This window comes from Phaethon lepturus, unplaced genomic scaffold (assembly GCF_000687285.1).
Source record: "Phaethon lepturus isolate BGI_N335 unplaced genomic scaffold, ASM68728v1 scaffold41295, whole genome shotgun sequence".
Lineage (NCBI taxonomy): Eukaryota > Metazoa > Chordata > Aves > Phaethontiformes > Phaethontidae > Phaethon > Phaethon lepturus.
The window spans coordinates 71,201-87,778 of NW_010541985.1; the positions used below are offsets into that span (position 1 = coordinate 71,201).

Genomic DNA, 16,578 nt, shown 5'->3' on the forward strand with positions numbered 1-16,578 from the left:
AGAAGATGCAAACTTCATCAGCGACAGCTAGGAGCCGTAACCTCAAATAGCACAAAAGAAAAAACCTCTACTCAGATATTATTATTTGTGTATTAAATCCTACGAGCCCAAGTCATTGTCCCAAGTCATCCATTGCACCATGTATTAAGACTAATATGGATCAAAAAGAAATTTTTGTCCTAAAGAGGCGATACCCTCTGGTCAAGCCATGTGCTTATCTGACAACATAACTCCCTGACTCTCTGGATGACCGCGAGTCTCTGGAAGATCAAAAAATAAAATAATAGCTTCCCTGTTAGACGTACTGATTTGCGGTCATTTGTGGCAATGGGAGAACTCAATGAAATTGTAAGCAATGAAATGTATTATTAAAATTTCTCACTGCCCATTTGTTAATGAAAAAGTGCCATCACCCTAACTTCAACTTCTTAAAAAAAGCCAGGCTGCTTTCAAATTTGGCTTTAACCTATCCAGAAAGCATAGATTTGGAGCAATTTTCTGAGGCCTGTCTGGCAGTCTGCAGTTCTGCCAGTTCCAAATATATACCAGCTTTCTGAGCTTGAACCTACACAAGGGAAGCTGCGCTGAAGACAGAAGCATTTCCCCAAGCTGCCAGTAGACTAACAACACATTTAAAAACCCTCATCAAATTAAGTGCTTAATTACAACTCAGACTTTGAGACTCTGGAAATTAGGATAATCTTCTGGGAAATTTATTAGTCTCCCACAAAAGAAATTGCAACATACAAGCCAAAAAAAGCACAAAGCTTGGAGAGCATTAGCCCATCAAATCACACCTTGTGCTAGATTCCTCACCCTAATTCCCAGAGAATATAAGGTGAGATCTGCAACTTATTTTCAGCTTCTTGAGCCTCCATGAAAGATTAGGATCAACATAACCAGGAGGCTAAATCATGAACAGCAGTCGCATGTAAAAAGTTGAGAAATGTTTTTTGAGAAGAGTTGATGGAAAGCTAGCTGTGCATGGACCTTCTCACACTTGACCTGGTGAATGTACTAGAGGCAAGGCCACAAAGGGCACTGCTTGGAGAAGGTCTCAGCACAGCCATTTGCACAGCCACCTAAATTTTGCCAGCATACCAAACAGCCTTGCCAGCCCACTCCATTCCTCTAGGTGGCATGCTCTGTGCACACAATATTACCTCCATCTTCCCACAAATGGAGAGATGCCACCACTACATAGCATTATGTCTTCCACTCTCATTACCTAAAGAGATCTCAAATGCCTTAAAAAACCATGAACTAACAACCCACTCACAGAGTATACAGCTCTAGTGATAAACTGAAAAGCCCACAGAAGCTTATGGAGAAGTAGATATCACCTGACCAAAATTAACAAGTTAAATCATATTAGTAACTGAAACAAGGGCAGAAGTGGTACTCACCATTTCCACCTCACTACAGACAGCACTCTCCATCACCACCCATCATAAAGTCAAAAGTACAGAATAAATGCTTGCACAATGCTCTGAAAATGTAAAGCTCTAGATAAACACTAAGCATTACACATTTTCCTTTCTGATTCATGAAATTATTGCATCAAGGGAAGCTGAATCTTGTTCTTAAAATAAGCCAGCACATCCCACGATTCCCATTGCTACCACCCTCATGAGCCATGGCCTGAGAACCACATTCAGTGGCAAGAGAAGCTCTACTGCTGAGGGGAGATGTGTATGTGTGTCCCTTTGCTGTGACATATGTACCACTATTTGCTGGCACATCCCTAAACATCTCCAGGACAACCCTGCTGAATCAAAACCTTGTGACACAGTCTCTTACACAGGATGTACTATAAGCAACATGAGTGTATGCGTCAAAAAAATTGTAAACTAAGAGAAACAAAGGGCAGCGAGAGGTGACAAAGAAGAAATCATATCCTGGTATCAAAGACAACAAGGAACAATACAAAATGAAAAGCTATTCAAACACAGAGCTCAAATGTAAAGCAAAGGAAGCAACTGAACTTGGGTTAGAAGTATCTCAGAAGCTGAGCTAGGAAGCTATTAGATTGGGTTCACTTGTACAATGCATCAGCTATGGGTGAAGGGGTTTTCCCCTTCAGCAGTTTATCTCTGCATACTCAGCTTCCAGAGGGGTTCGTGTTTGGAGCGCGGTACTTCTTGCTTACTTTGGCTTTGTGAGCCAAAGGTCAGCAATTCTGCTACAGCCACCCGAACCCAGGAAGAGCCCACCAGAGCCCACCAGAGCCCAGCGCCTCTGCTGCTCACAGCTGGCATGGCTCAGAGGTTTTTGGACCAAAATAATAATTTCTTTTTCCAGAAGATGTCGACTACAGAAATTAACTGAAATGTCCATTAATAAAAAGTAAACTTTTTGGTGGACAGCTATGGAAGTCTATGTATCAGTGTCAACAAAAGTCAGCTCTGTGATTAAAAACCGAGACAGACTATACCAAAAAAGCCCCAACTTACTGATTAGGAAACTCAGGACAGGGAGAGGACTGCATGTCAAGTGTGTGCTCTGCCTAACACAGGCTCTGGTGGAAAGTCAGTCTAAGCAACGCTGGTGCTGCAATGCTAGGAAATGCTAAAAGCCATGGAGCCAGTTGAGATGCCTACTAACAGTGACAGAAACTGCGACATCAACTCCACATAGGATAAATCAAATAAATTTGTACCCTGGAGCAAGAGTCTAGGGAATGTCCAGACAAGCCTTTACAAATATTAACTAGCCTGAAGTTAAATACCTCTCTGTAAACTATCCTATAGACTTCGACACCATAAGAACCAGAAACTTTTTCCAATATAGAATTCCAAGGAAGTGAAAATATGAAAGCAGTTATATGAAAACAGCTTAATCACACTTGGTGCTGATCATTTAAGCTCACACTGCTTCTTACTGATATTAAAGTTTTCACAAGATCTTTCATATGGCTTACTCATAATGAACAGCTGCTCTGGCAACTGGTGGAGTCAGCATGTACTTCCTGCCTTGAAAATAAGTCATCAATATATCTCAGTACAGAAAATCGTACTCTATTTAAAACAATTCATGATAGGGTTTAGATATCAACTGGCTACATGCCACTGACACTCCCTTAAACAATGGTTACACCCTCTATACAGCTAAAAATGAAATAGCTGAAAGGGAAGACGTTTTATGCAAGTTCCCAGGGTAAAACACATCTGAGAAGCACTGGCCTGGGACTGACATTGTTCTAGTACAAGAATAAAATCTGAGCCCAAACTGTATTTCCTTCATCACCTTCCTAGACTCGCACAAGAAGAAAATCCATCTGAGCTTTCCTTTTACACTTCCGGTGCTCTGAACACACAGAACAAAATCCCAGCATTTTATAAAACTGTTAAATAAATTAAGAGTGCGGCAGATTAAGATTTAACTTTTTGTTAACATCGCTTGTAGCTCCAATGAGACTGTTTTCCAGCTCAGGAGAGGTCTGAAACTCTTTCAGTGTTGACTTTACAATGAATACAAATGTTGAGTGATCTGCCTGTACAGTGAGTCCTCAACCACAGAGCTCTCCTCGTGTAGCAATGCTGCTTACAATGCCACCCCAGTGAGACAGGGTGTCAACACAAACATCATTGTATTAATTGCATCTGTTGATTAACCAGCCCAAGAACAGCCTTGCTTCAATCATGGGCTTTATAAGACAGTACTGAAATGCTACTGTAAGTGTTGAGATGGATGAGTCAACAGATAAAATACAAAAGCATTTGTAAGGAGACTCTTGCTGCAGTAATTTGGTAAGCTGCTCAGCTACACAAAATGATGGTCTTTATTGACATAGTTTGCTCCTATAGACCTTAACTTGGTTTTATGTTTCAGTCTTGTTTTTTGCAAGCTTTCCAGTCAAAGCTGGGCAAACACACATGCACTGTTACCTTTGCAAATGTGAAAGATGGGTAAAGATGCGTAACTAATCTGAAAATAGTTTAAAAAGTCGTATTAGATACTAATCCTTCTAACTTGGGAAGTTTACAATGGCTCTCCTCTGTATTTTGGAAGCTTTCCTTGACCATGTGGAGTGAGACCTTTCAAACCAACAGGCGAATGCAACACTGGGGGCTGGAGGGTCAGACCAACGCAGGAAGCACTGGTTGCACACCAGCAGGCAAGTCTCTGCTTCCATTCTCACTCGGCTGAAATAGTTTCTGCAATGCCACATAAGGTCAGCACATTCAGGTTACTGAAAGAATGACATTTTAAACCCGGTATCTCTCTCATACAAAACCATCTGCAATTCATCTTTTAAGGCTGAGATTATTCATTCTGGAGGAATTACCCACTAATCAGTTTTTATTGAGGTCCTCATGTTTGCAGCTAGTCAAGAGCTCAGTCTGGCAGAGGTTTTGGTTGCCTCTGTTCTCACCGGAGGCCACAGTTACACAGAACAGTCTCAAAAATATGTTTGATTGCAACTCCATGATGAAAGCAGGTCTGTGCTAAGGAAACTGGCACCAATTTACCAGCCAACACCTCACATAGCCAAGGTACAGAGGAACAAAGCAAGTCTTCAAGTTATGAATCCCCTTTACTGGGCTGGGCCTCACTTTACATCTTCTTGCACAGGGAACCACTGTACATGGGTTTTCCCCACCAGGATTTTATGAAGTAGGAGAAAAACTAAGCAAAACCAGAAGGCACAACAACAGGAAAAGGGGTAAGGACTCCAGTATTTCCCCCAAAATACACACACACAGAAACTGGTCAGCACTGACTTTTGGCTCTTAAGCACATTTGCTCACTAGCCTGGCTACTATTCTTTTCAGTATTTGTCACAGTCAAGTGTGAAACCCAAGAGGAGCGTGTGGGCAAGCGACTCAATACCCTGGGTTCTGCAAGTCCTTCTCCCCTACTTACTACAGCTCGTCCTTTTACTAGCCCTGCCCCATTCCAGCAAAGCATTTCTATTGACTGCTGATTTCGTAACGAGCTACGAAAGTGGTTCGTTCCATTCGCTCGCCCGTATTATGTAGCAACATGAAATTCACTTACATCTCCATCTCTCAGAGCAGATATCCCTGTTCTGCAGGGGATTCAAAATAAGATGTGCCCTTCATTTGCAATTATCATAAAAAAAAAAAACTCCAGGCAGATAAGTTGCCTCCTGCATTTCACCCAGAAGCCAAGGTAATTACTTGCAAAACTTGCAGTTTGCATCAGTAAACACAGCAACGTAACAATTTTGGTTTATCTAATTTTCAATTTTGAGGACTATGTACAAACAGAAACAAAACCAAACAGAATTCAACTGGATTTCTCCTGAAAAGCAAATTGTTGAACTGCCCAAAAATCATTATTTTACCCACTGCAAAACAGAAATTCTAGAGATTCTTCAGCTGCTACGGTTCAGGATAAAGGGCATTTTACATCTGTACAAGTGAGAATATTTTGGGAGAGAGAGATGTTTTTAATTCCCTCTGGTCCATTTAATAAAATCTAAACATCATAGCTTAAAGTAATCCTCACAGACAAAGCAGGTCAGACCTTCCTATCCAATACAGTGTAACTATGTACTGCATCAAAACTGTTCTATATCGTCTCCTTGGATAAAATAGCAGGGATGGAGAAAAAGAAACAATTTACACAGAAGAGCAGAAGCCTGTCTACCCAGCCCCATTTGTTTTACTCTGCAAGTATTGACAGATGAGTAATGAAAAATCTACTGCAGACACAGGCTCTTCTTCAAGGCAGCATCAGTTAGTAAACCACAACCACAGCTGCAAAAATATTAAGGAATTTAACTAAATTACTCCTTCAAGGGCACAGCATTGCAGAAGGAGCCAGTTCTTGTGCTTTGTTATCATCGCAAAGGTTAAAATCACAGTGTGCAGCATCAACACAAACCAGCATTACTTTTCTGGATATGAGAGTTTTGAGTAACAATGTTATTAAATATATACTACTAATATTTCTAGCACAATTTTTTTCCCATTATAATATTTGAAACTTATTATACTAGGTTGCCAAAGCTTTTAGATGCAAAGTACCTCATCTGAAAAGAATTATATTTTAAAATAACTAATATTAATATTAGTGATATCTATATCAATATCAATATTAATATTAATAAGAACAACAACAACCACCCCACAGCCTGTTAGCTCTCCCCACAGGGCATGCCACAGCACTGGTAACATCAGAGAGAACTGTGTTTTGCATGAGTTATCAACTTTGGATGCCAGATTCAGATCAGGACCTTGATCAACATTCATGTCAATGGCACATGCACACTGGGAGTGATTTCAGAATCAGTTATTCTTTCATTTCACGATGGAATTTTTTTTGGATATTGCCAGTGGAGCTCTAGCAGTCTGGATGACCAACAGCTGTAACCTTAAACAATATCATTTGTACCAGCCCCAAGTACTTAGAGAACTTGAGAAGTACCAAAACAATAACATAAGCCACGAACAACCTTCCAACATCATTTTTGTTGTTATTAACACTGTTACACACCTTGTTGCCAGAGAGTCTCAGGATTTATGGATAAACTGATCTACCCAGCTGTCAGAAATAATCCCTCAGATCTTTCCTTAGTTTTCTTTTCTTTATCATGTTAACTTCAGCCAGAATAAAATACACATTTGGCTGGTAGCCCTCAACACAGGTAACTGTGGTCAACCGCCAGGTAAGCATTTGTTCCTTCCGCACATAGTAAAAAGCCACAACAATCCTGACAACCCCAGGCAATGACACAAGTTACACCAATGTCTGGTCCAAATGATGGTTTTGATCCCTTGGACCTTGGCGCTCCCCAGGCTGCCAGCCAAATGGAAGCCCAAAGTTCTCCGTGTATCACTTGTGGTATACCTGATGTCTCCAGGGAGCCCTAGAAGTACTACAGTCAAATGTACACCTCAGATTTCAGGTTTCATGAACAAGGCTGTAATTCAGGATAAAACCTAACAGTAAGAGCTGCCAATGCATATTTAAAGAATTTATACAAATGCTTTTACCCAAGACAGACAGGAGCAAAACCATCTTTCTTAAAAGACTACCTGGAAATAGAGAGACACAAATACAGAGAACCAAATTCTCTTTTTGTTTTGTTTTTAAGGGTTCATTTGCCCTGCCATTTTTACCAGGATACTTCAGCATTAACAGCAACGCACTCTTCACTGCCCTTGGTTGGCTCCTCAAAGCTGTCCCCAGAAGACATGCATATTTGCTTTTTTCCAAAGGATTTTGCTTTTCCTTGGCACTCCCTGCTCCAGGCCAACCAGTTCACAATTCAAGTAGTCTTTGTTCTAGCAGCAAAGAAAAACTTTTATCGGTGTTTCCACCTTTCAGCCTGATGCCAGATCATTGGCTGATGGAACGCGATACCTCGCATCTCCTTAGGCTGAGCAGCGCAAGGGAAAGCAAAGAAATTCAACTTTAAAAGGTCTAGTGTCTGTTTCATCTTTGGGAATCAACAGCAAATTAGATAAAAATGTTGCCAGCTCACAGACCTGCCACCAGCAGCAGGGTCAATATTAAGTGAGCTCTTGCAAGCAGCCCCTTTGAGGTATGTAGGTTCTTTCATTAGTCCTCTCAGCAGTGACTTGCATGCGAGATGGGATTTTTTCTGAGGCAAGGGGTTTTCTCCTAACCCTGGTTTCCTCCGCAGAGAGTCAGGCAGTCCGAGGGGTGAACACCATGGCCAACCAAAGAAGTTGGGGATGCCCCATCCCTGGAAGTGGGGGTTGGTTGGGGCTTTGAGCAACCTGGTCTAGTGGAAGGTGTCTTGGCCCATGACAGGGGTGTTGGAATTACATAATCTTTAAGGTTCCTTGCAACTCAAACCATTCTATGATTCTATGAAACAGCATGTTTGCTTTAGTGCTGCAAGAAACAGGCATGCCAAAGCGAGGGTGGCAGTGAAGAAATGCCTTCCTCAGCTCTGCTTCAACCAAAATGCCATCAGATTTCTCTCATTCCTGAGAATTTTACAATGCAAGATAAACTCATATGAGACACGTTTGGACTGACAAAATGCTTATGCAGCTGAATGAGCATAAGGTCATAACCTTAGTTAAATCAAACAGCAAACTGCATCATCCAGGTCTTATTTAAAAAAAAAAAAAATCTTTTTCTATGACCAGCAAAACTACCTATTCTTCTCCCAACACAAGAAATCTAGCTTCCTCGCATCTCCCTTGGCACTCCTCTGATCAAGAAGCACCATGTGTGTTAAGTGATTCTGAAATGATGTGTGTACCAGCTGATAATGAATGATCAAATGGAGTATGGGACAACTACATTTTTCCCTTTTGCTACAGTGACGGCATTATTTGTGGTCTCTTCGTTCTACTCAATCTTTTACAGAAAACGTGCAGAAATTTTATTTAAATTTCTAATATAGATTTCTCTGCAAAGTTTGACTGAAATTGGCAATAGGTCCAAGAGTTCTAACAGAGGATGAATGAGGCATCATAATTTCCTTATGAAAAGTGCTACAGATTAAGTAAGACAGGTACAGACATAAGAAGCAAACTTATCTCTGAGCCGATGTGCCAAGATATGCATCAAGACTTAGTGGTTCTTCTTCAAGGGGATACTGTACACCTGAATATCACAAAACGGGCCATATTTGAGAGCGCCAGCTCATTGTAAACAATGTCCTTTAAATACCATTTCTTATATTAATTAGAACATTTTAACAGGGTGGTTCTTCAACTTTCCAAAGTGTCTCTCCTGTAATCTACAACAGGCCAGACTGACAGAGCAGGAGACAGAAGTGCCACTGTTTCCAGTGACAAAGAGCAAACAGCTTTCACAGAGCAAACAGAAAAACTGAGCTGAAAACAGAGAAAATCCCCACCTCAGTTTCGTCAGTTATGTTCTCCTAGGTATTGCTCATAAAGAGACAAGATTAAAAAAAACCATAACCATGTGACTTTCAGATGCATAGTGTCTTTTTGGGTACAGCAAATTTCTCGCATATGGTAGCCCTAGAGAAGCAATTCCAAGCAGTAACTGAGTAAACTCAACCTCTCACCATGCTCCATCAAAAATCTGGCATCAGACTTAACATATGATTTCATGTGACCTTTGCAAGGATATTTATACAGACAAACCACCTCCTGCACAAACCAGTGCTCTACATTTTCTGGTACGCCCTGTAAATTCATACATGAGCTCTAACTAATCTTGTTGGTAGACCTCCCTAGTTCCTCAAACTTATTATTCTTGTATATAATTCAATTTAAAGCTTCATCTAATTAGAAAAGCAGAACATATACACTTAAAAAAATTAAGATGGAAAAAAGATATCCAAATAGGGATATTTAATTTCTTTGTATATGAAAGTTGTAGCACACACCACTCCCAACAATGAAATGCAAGGTTGCATTGTTAAGCCAAAAGTGGATGGGAATCACCCACACTCCATCTCCCTGCATTCAAATTGACAGACTTAAGTTAATATAGTTAGAGCACAAAATGAAAGGATAATGTATCATCCAAGGAAAAATGTGTTTTAAACAGCATTGCCCTGCTAACTGAAGCCCACTGTCAGATGGATTTACTGAGCACCACTATCTAGAATTGGTTGGAATATACTATACAACCAGAACTAAAATATTGATTTCCCTGGGTGCCTTTTATTACATGATGTTTAGTTCGTAAAGGAAACTTTCTAAATATGGAATTAATTCCTGAGGCTATTTTACTACCTCTTGGGCAGCATGGACAGGACAGATTGGTAGACTGAGAAGCACAATAAAATATCAAAAGGTAGGGGATAAAACAACGCATGCTGTACTTTATGAACACACTCCTTTTGCTCCCACTTTAATTATTAAAGACTACCTGCAAACTATAGCTTAACAGATATAGAAATACGTATTCAATCTCTTGGTAAAATTCTATCAAGGTTTAATCAACCAGCGAAGTTACAGCATCTGCTTACTTCAACTTTACCAAGCTATGGGTAACTGTTCTTTGATTTTGACTTCTACTGATTTTTTCCTTTCTTTCCAGAAGCCTAAAAAGAAAATGCTTATCTGTATTCTTTCAAAACCTGAGATTTTTGTACATGTGAGGGACAAAATTAAAGATCTTGTTTAGAATATAAATGGGACTGGTTCAGTGAATATGTTAAGTACACAACAAAGGGCATCCCCGCATGAAGCCTTCAGAGAGAAAGAATGAGCACATGAGAGCGCAAGCAAGCTTTAACCTTTCCCCCTCAGCAGAATAATGAATTACTATTTTCTCAGAGGCACTGATGGCCATACCAAGATGTTAACTTGAATCACAAAATGCACAGTACTTTCATGACACCAGACAAGCTCTACACAAAGCAGCAGAGACCATCACCCAGGTAAAGTAAGATAATGCAAAATATGCATTTGCTTAATTCAAAGAGCCTCAGCCCCATAATTAAGAAATCTCTTCTTGGGGTGCCACCCGTGCTCGATCAGCCCTCTCAGTGGTATAAAAGGGGAACCAAAAAAATGAAAGAAACGTGAAATCAAAATGCTAGCCAAGGCTAAGAATCTCCATACAGCTCTTGTCAATTCACGAATCTTTTAGACTACTTTCCTAAATATGATAAAATAGAAAGCAAGTGTAGGAGAACCAATTCTTGCAAATACCGTTGATATCATATCTCCCAAATACTGTTGATATCGTATCTCCCACAACACTGAATGCTCTGATACAGACCATCTCTTTCTTATACTTGTTTCTGTTCACCTCTTCCTTGTTCTCAACATGAAAACATTATCTTACAAACTCCAGAGAAGGTGAGCTATGGTAGCAACTAAAACAGCAAACAGATTTAACATCAAGAGACTGTTTTGAAGCTGAAGAGCTTTAACTGAGATATGCAACACAAAAGTAGACCAATAATCTGATCCATCAACTTCCTCGGGTTGCTGCACAGAATATGCAGGGACATCATTTCTCTCTCGCACAGATGAAGTTGTTTGCTCTATCAGCGTCAGTGTCACGCACCACAAGAAGAGATCAGAAACGTATTTTTAAGAGTCGATGCTATGGGTCAGGTAATATAGCCGTAAATTTTTCAGGCTGCAGTAACGTGAATAGCAGAACTGTAGAACATTCCTTTGGCAGCACGTCCCAACCTGCTGGATTCCTGCAGCTTTTCCGAATTACTGAAATTCATCTTCTGTCTTTTTGCCTTGGAACAGACTCCTATGAAAGCTGCTGGGAGCCTCCTCCTTGCCGGCTTTCCGCTTTTGTCATCTGTCGTCTGTCTTTTCCTATCTGCTCTACTCGCACGCAACTTAGCCCACCATTCCCTCCTCTTCTAACATCTGTGGTTTGGGCATCTTCTCACTCCTTTTCTGGTCTTTCCAACCATTCCATCAACAACCTTGGAGTTCTGGGGCTGCAAATTCAAACTTGCAAAGGTGAATAACTCTAGTTTTCCATCCCTTTTCCTCTAATTTCTACTAAAGCACTGAGAATGACACATTGTTCTCTCTAACCATCCCCTCATCCCATTACATTGTCCAATATTTCTCAACTGTACACCATGAAAGCCAAGCTTTGGTTATTTAGACAAAACTGACAAATAACAGAGCTAATATTCTTGCAATAGCTACATGATTTTAATACTCCTTCCATACTGGTTCCATGACAATGGCCAAATCCTACAGTTCGCTAACATTAATAAAGAAAAAAAGACAGATGACACCGAAGCAGAATTACACAAATATTCTGGCACTTACAACACAGTAAATTTTCAATTGTTTTTAGAGAGAGAAGCCTATTTCTGTCACACATTTGAGGAGCTGAAGGATCCCTCTTCTATGCATAGCTTTTTCTCCAGATAATGTAAAGTCTCCACAGGAAGAATACTGACTGGAAGAATTCATTTCACTGCTAAGCAACAGCAGACAGAGGTCAATAGCTTTGCAAACTGGCAAAAGATCCCAAAACTCCAGATCTCTAGTTTCAGCAGCAGAATGTTGGGATGATTTGCCTTGGAAAATGGAACAAGTTATATCCTCTACATGTATCCAAACTATGCAAAATGATGGGTGTGGTGAGGAGCAGGAGAGAGGAAAAAGGCCATTAAATGACCTTACCTGTAGCTCTGATATGTAATTTGTTGGTTTTAATATACTACATAGTTTCTGGAGTTTTACCTGGCACAAAGACTGGAGATGCTCTCTATCATCTTACCTTTGCTGTGGTACAAGGATCTTCCAAATTTGATGCTATGGTAACAAACAATTCCAGCTGTTACCTCTCAGTAGCCCAACTGAGAACTATCTAGACATCTCCTGCAATACACATAATGTTTCACCGCTTGAATTAAATCTGATTAGCTATCAAATGCCTCTGCCAGGGAAAGGTATAACATCTCTCTAGTTTCTTTAAAATAAAGTCTAGAAAGTTAACATTTCATGTTCCTCCACTTGTCCACTTGCAGTTAAAAGGCTGTAAACTGCAGAATCAAACGCTCTTGCCAATTCTAGCCACAGGCTGTCAACTTTGGAATAAATAAGGAGTTAATGTGTATTTTTTTTAAAAGGACCCACACTTTTGCATCAGAATCTTTCTAATATAGCACAGATGCACTTACGGATAGAGTTATTAGAATATCAGCTGAGGTATCAACTGTAATTCAGAATTTCCAGAAAGATGAACAAAACCCCAAGGAAACCTGAAAATCAGTTAGAAATTGACTTCCTTCCCTAGAAACAAATACCCAGGTTTCTTCCACTCATGCAATACATTGCAACGAGTAAAGCCATGTTAACAGACGACAGGTCCCTTACAAATAGGGAACGTTCTCTGCAAGTGAGGGAACAGACCTAGATGAAGGACATTTGCGTTATGATCTTGACTGACAGTGAACTTCCATTCATCTCGCTGCATGCCAGGACGTTAGCAAGAGCCAGTAAGAGTTACCACCACATAAAAATCACACCGATAGATATATTTAGTCATTGCGGTTCAAGGAAAACGATTGCTTGCACTGCAAATAAATTTAGCAATTGTTTCCAGTTTCTGCTTTTTCACTGACTCAGGCACAACCCAGCTCCTTCACATTCCAGTAGACTTCAGCTGTCTTTTTTCTCCACTCCTTGTCCACTTCCTTCTTACAACTGCTTTGACCATCTCAATCTTGCACCAGCTATCCCGCAGGCTACATTTCTGAACACTGCAGTCTTGAAGCTATGCATCAGAACACACATCAAGCCTACGCCAACTTATAAAAAATGCAAAATTCTGCCCTTTGTGCCATTTTGTAGGAAACACTAAATAGCGATCATCTTGTACCTGTATTTTGCCTCTACACAAAACTAGACTGAATTGTTGATGCTTTTTAAACAAGTTACAATAAAACATGTATGTGATGTTACTATCCGAGCAGCGTATAGTAGGAAACGTAGTTAAGTGCTAAAAGCCCAAGTAAGGAAGAATTGGAACCAACCTGCCTTTAGGGTTGTGACGTGAGTCTTTTTAGAAGAGTTTAATTTTCAGATCCCAGGACAAGACATTTCACAGAGAATTTTTACTTTGTTTGAAAAGCACCAGCAGAGCAGCACTTACACTTGCCAACTGCAAAACTTCTGATGTGAAAGCCCTCGCTTATACTGAACAGCATCGTACGGTGGTGAATGCACAACTGAACTGAGAAAGAGTTCTGCCTAGTAACATGCCTAAGCATACCTTAGGCAAATAGAGACTGCAGAATACTGTACAGGTGTAAAAAATATGCAGGATAATTTCCACAGAATGATTCAAGAGATCAAAATATACACAGTTCAAAATATATCCTCCTCAAAAGTAAGATCCCCAGGAAGCTTCATGTTAATACAAAAACACTGACAGATGCACAATTCAGAATCATGTAAATTGGCATAGGGGACCCCGAACAAGTATTAAGTTCCTAAAAATGTGGGAATAATCTGGCCTCCTGAATTGTTTCTTCTATTTTGCCATTTTCCTTAAGAACAGAGTTCTCCTGGGATTACCCCTAGACGTTTATACCACCAATACTAAAGGAGGAGACTTCAGAGATGAATTTGCTTATCAGGCAAACGCTTGTGAGTAAATTGTGAGGACAACAGCATTTTCAGTCTGCTGAGAATAAACACATCCAGTCAAGTCCTGAGCAGAATAGAGATAACTGACTGCACTCCAGGTAGCTAACACTTGAAACAATTATCTCAAAGAACCTTTAGCAGACAGCTATTGAAAAAGCAAGCTTACATGGTATATGAAAACCCTACAAGAAATTACAAGACTAAGACTGAAAACATCAAGTAGAATAAACCTTCAAAGTATGGCACCCATATGTTCTTTGGTTTTAATAAAGGTCATTCTTGAATGGACCTGCTTCATGGAAGAGCTTTCGGTTTCAGACCTGATGGTGCCTAAGTGCTCACTTATTTTCCCTGAATGATGCAGAATAGTTCAACTCCCTGGAGCACGTAATCCATCAGGTAAATAAATACAGGAATTCACATATTGCCATGGTAACAGGAAACCCAAGCAGAATCTGTGACCTTCTCCACTCTTTCTGGGCATCCCTATTTTGGGCTTCAGATCAAAACTGTAAGACTAACTAGGGTGAGAGCAAATACCTCCTGAAAGTGAAGACAAAAAGTCACAGCTCTACAGCAACAAAACACCAACACTGGATGATGCCATTCTTTCTCTTCAAGTCAGTGGGGAGTCTGCTTCCAAAAAGTATTTGGAAGTCTCCTGGCTGGAGCCTAACGAAACAGGCAGTCTAATGCTAGTGAAAACAAAATATACCATCTTATTCCACATTACCAGATGGCTTCCCTTCACTCCAAAGCAGTGCTCTGAATCGCTCTACAGTGACCCTTCTGTTGATTAACAACAGTACAGAGAGGCTCCAGAGGGAGCCTCATCCGCTCTTCTTGGTGGACAGGATGGTAGCTGTTATCTCTAATCATTTGTTATTGTTCTTTATTAAGTGCCGACAAGGTGTTTCATTTAAGGACCCAGGGAGCAGATGTATGCAAGACCTCTAGGGATCTAACCCTATAAAATAACATTTCTTTTCCCAGCAGCCCAAGTAGATGAACATGAGAGTCAAACCAAAGCCCAAGCCCATTCCGAAGTTTGTCAGGATGGCTTGTTATCAGGCAACAGCCTATTTTATTTACAACATAATGAGTTTTGCATGTATTTCCGTTCCCATAAGAAAAAAAACAAATTCAAATGTACGCAAATACACAGACCTTAGACCTCACAGCGTTTGTTTCATGACTCTATATCCTTTGTTCTGCTACTGTATACATTTTGACAAATATTATCCCAGAATTACTGTGGTATTACAGACTGTGTTTATTCGGTGACGCTATTAACTGAACTGTTTGTGTCAATCAGAAGTTCAAACACTCAAAAACAGTGAGCAAGACTGTACTGCACTGAAACAGCTGGCTTCCAGCCCTCCTTCTCTCCCCTTCCCCATTTCTTTCTCCCCCAGTTTATATTTGGAATGGATTTAATTTTTTTTTTTAAATACCCTTCTTAAAGAAATGAAAATACAAGCAGTTGAACGAGGACAGTTTCCCAGATTTACAGTTTCTCTTGTTCAGCAAATCATCACTACAACACACACCCACTAGAAAGAATGCCTCCACATCAAGGCTTCACCCATTGCATCTTCAAAACTGTACATTTACAGCACTGACCTGGGGACGGATCCTGCATGATGTCTTGAGTTCTTCAATGGGAGTTGTGTGTTGCAAGGTCGGGTCTCTAGGTTGCGCAGCATATGAGTTTTGTATGGTATTTTTTGGCCTTTCTGTTATATTGTTTATGGAACCGCACTGCGTTTGTGTGTGTCTACAGAGTCATCTTCCCGCGTTTGAACTCTTCACGCTGCTTCGCTGGTGTGGAGTTATATTTACTATTCTCACAGGGTTATTTACTGCACGCGAATAAACAAAACGTGATCACTTTTTTTATACATCTGTAATTACTGTCTATAGCACTATCAGCAGTTACTAAAATCCCAAACCAAATTCACCTCTAGCATAAACAAGTGGCAATTATTTTAGAACTGGCCCCAGGTCTATATATGCTACTAACACCTTCCTTATTCAGTTACCCACTTCCCAGACAAACAGTTGCAGCAATATACCAGTAAGCATTGAAAAGACATAGCCAGAATCCCAAAGCAAAGCGTAATGTTGCGATTCTATGTAAGGGATTGTGCATCAGATTAACCTATGATATTTCTGGAACAACATTTGTCCCATGATGTGATGCACACTTGTTAAGACCATAACTTAGCACTAAGAGCTGGAAACATGCCTACGTACTGCACTCAAAAGCCGGCTGCCAGTCTGCTTATCCCTGGAGGCCGCTCCAGAACCCGTATCACAGGAGAACATATTCGTACACAGTGCAGCGCAGAAGCCAGAACAAACCAGAATCAAATGATCAAAACCAGAAAGCAATGCTACCAACTTTACTCCTTTGAAACAGGAATCTTTCCTAAATCGGTGGCTGCTGTACTGGAAAGCCTGAATGCTGTACTTCGCACATCCTGACTGCTACCCTGCCTTCCCCAGTAGGAAGCTGCCTTGCTATTCCTTACAATAAAAAAATACAAAACAGCAT

At 40.4% G+C, this 16,578-nt stretch overlaps 1 protein-coding gene across 1 annotated transcript in view; it reads right to left on the reverse strand.

Moving 5' to 3' along the window:
- The window catches only part of RAPGEF1 (Rap guanine nucleotide exchange factor (GEF) 1), an 84,421-nt gene extending 68,583 nt beyond the window's left edge, over nt 1–15,838 (reverse strand). Inside the window, exon 1 of the mRNA XM_010287900.1 lies at nt 15,645–15,838. Within this exon, the coding sequence (XP_010286202.1) occupies nt 15,645–15,663 (19 nt within the window). The 5' untranslated portion in view covers nt 15,664–15,838. The remainder of the gene's footprint in view (nt 1–15,644) is intronic.
- Nucleotides 15,839–16,578: the final 740 nt, after the last annotated feature.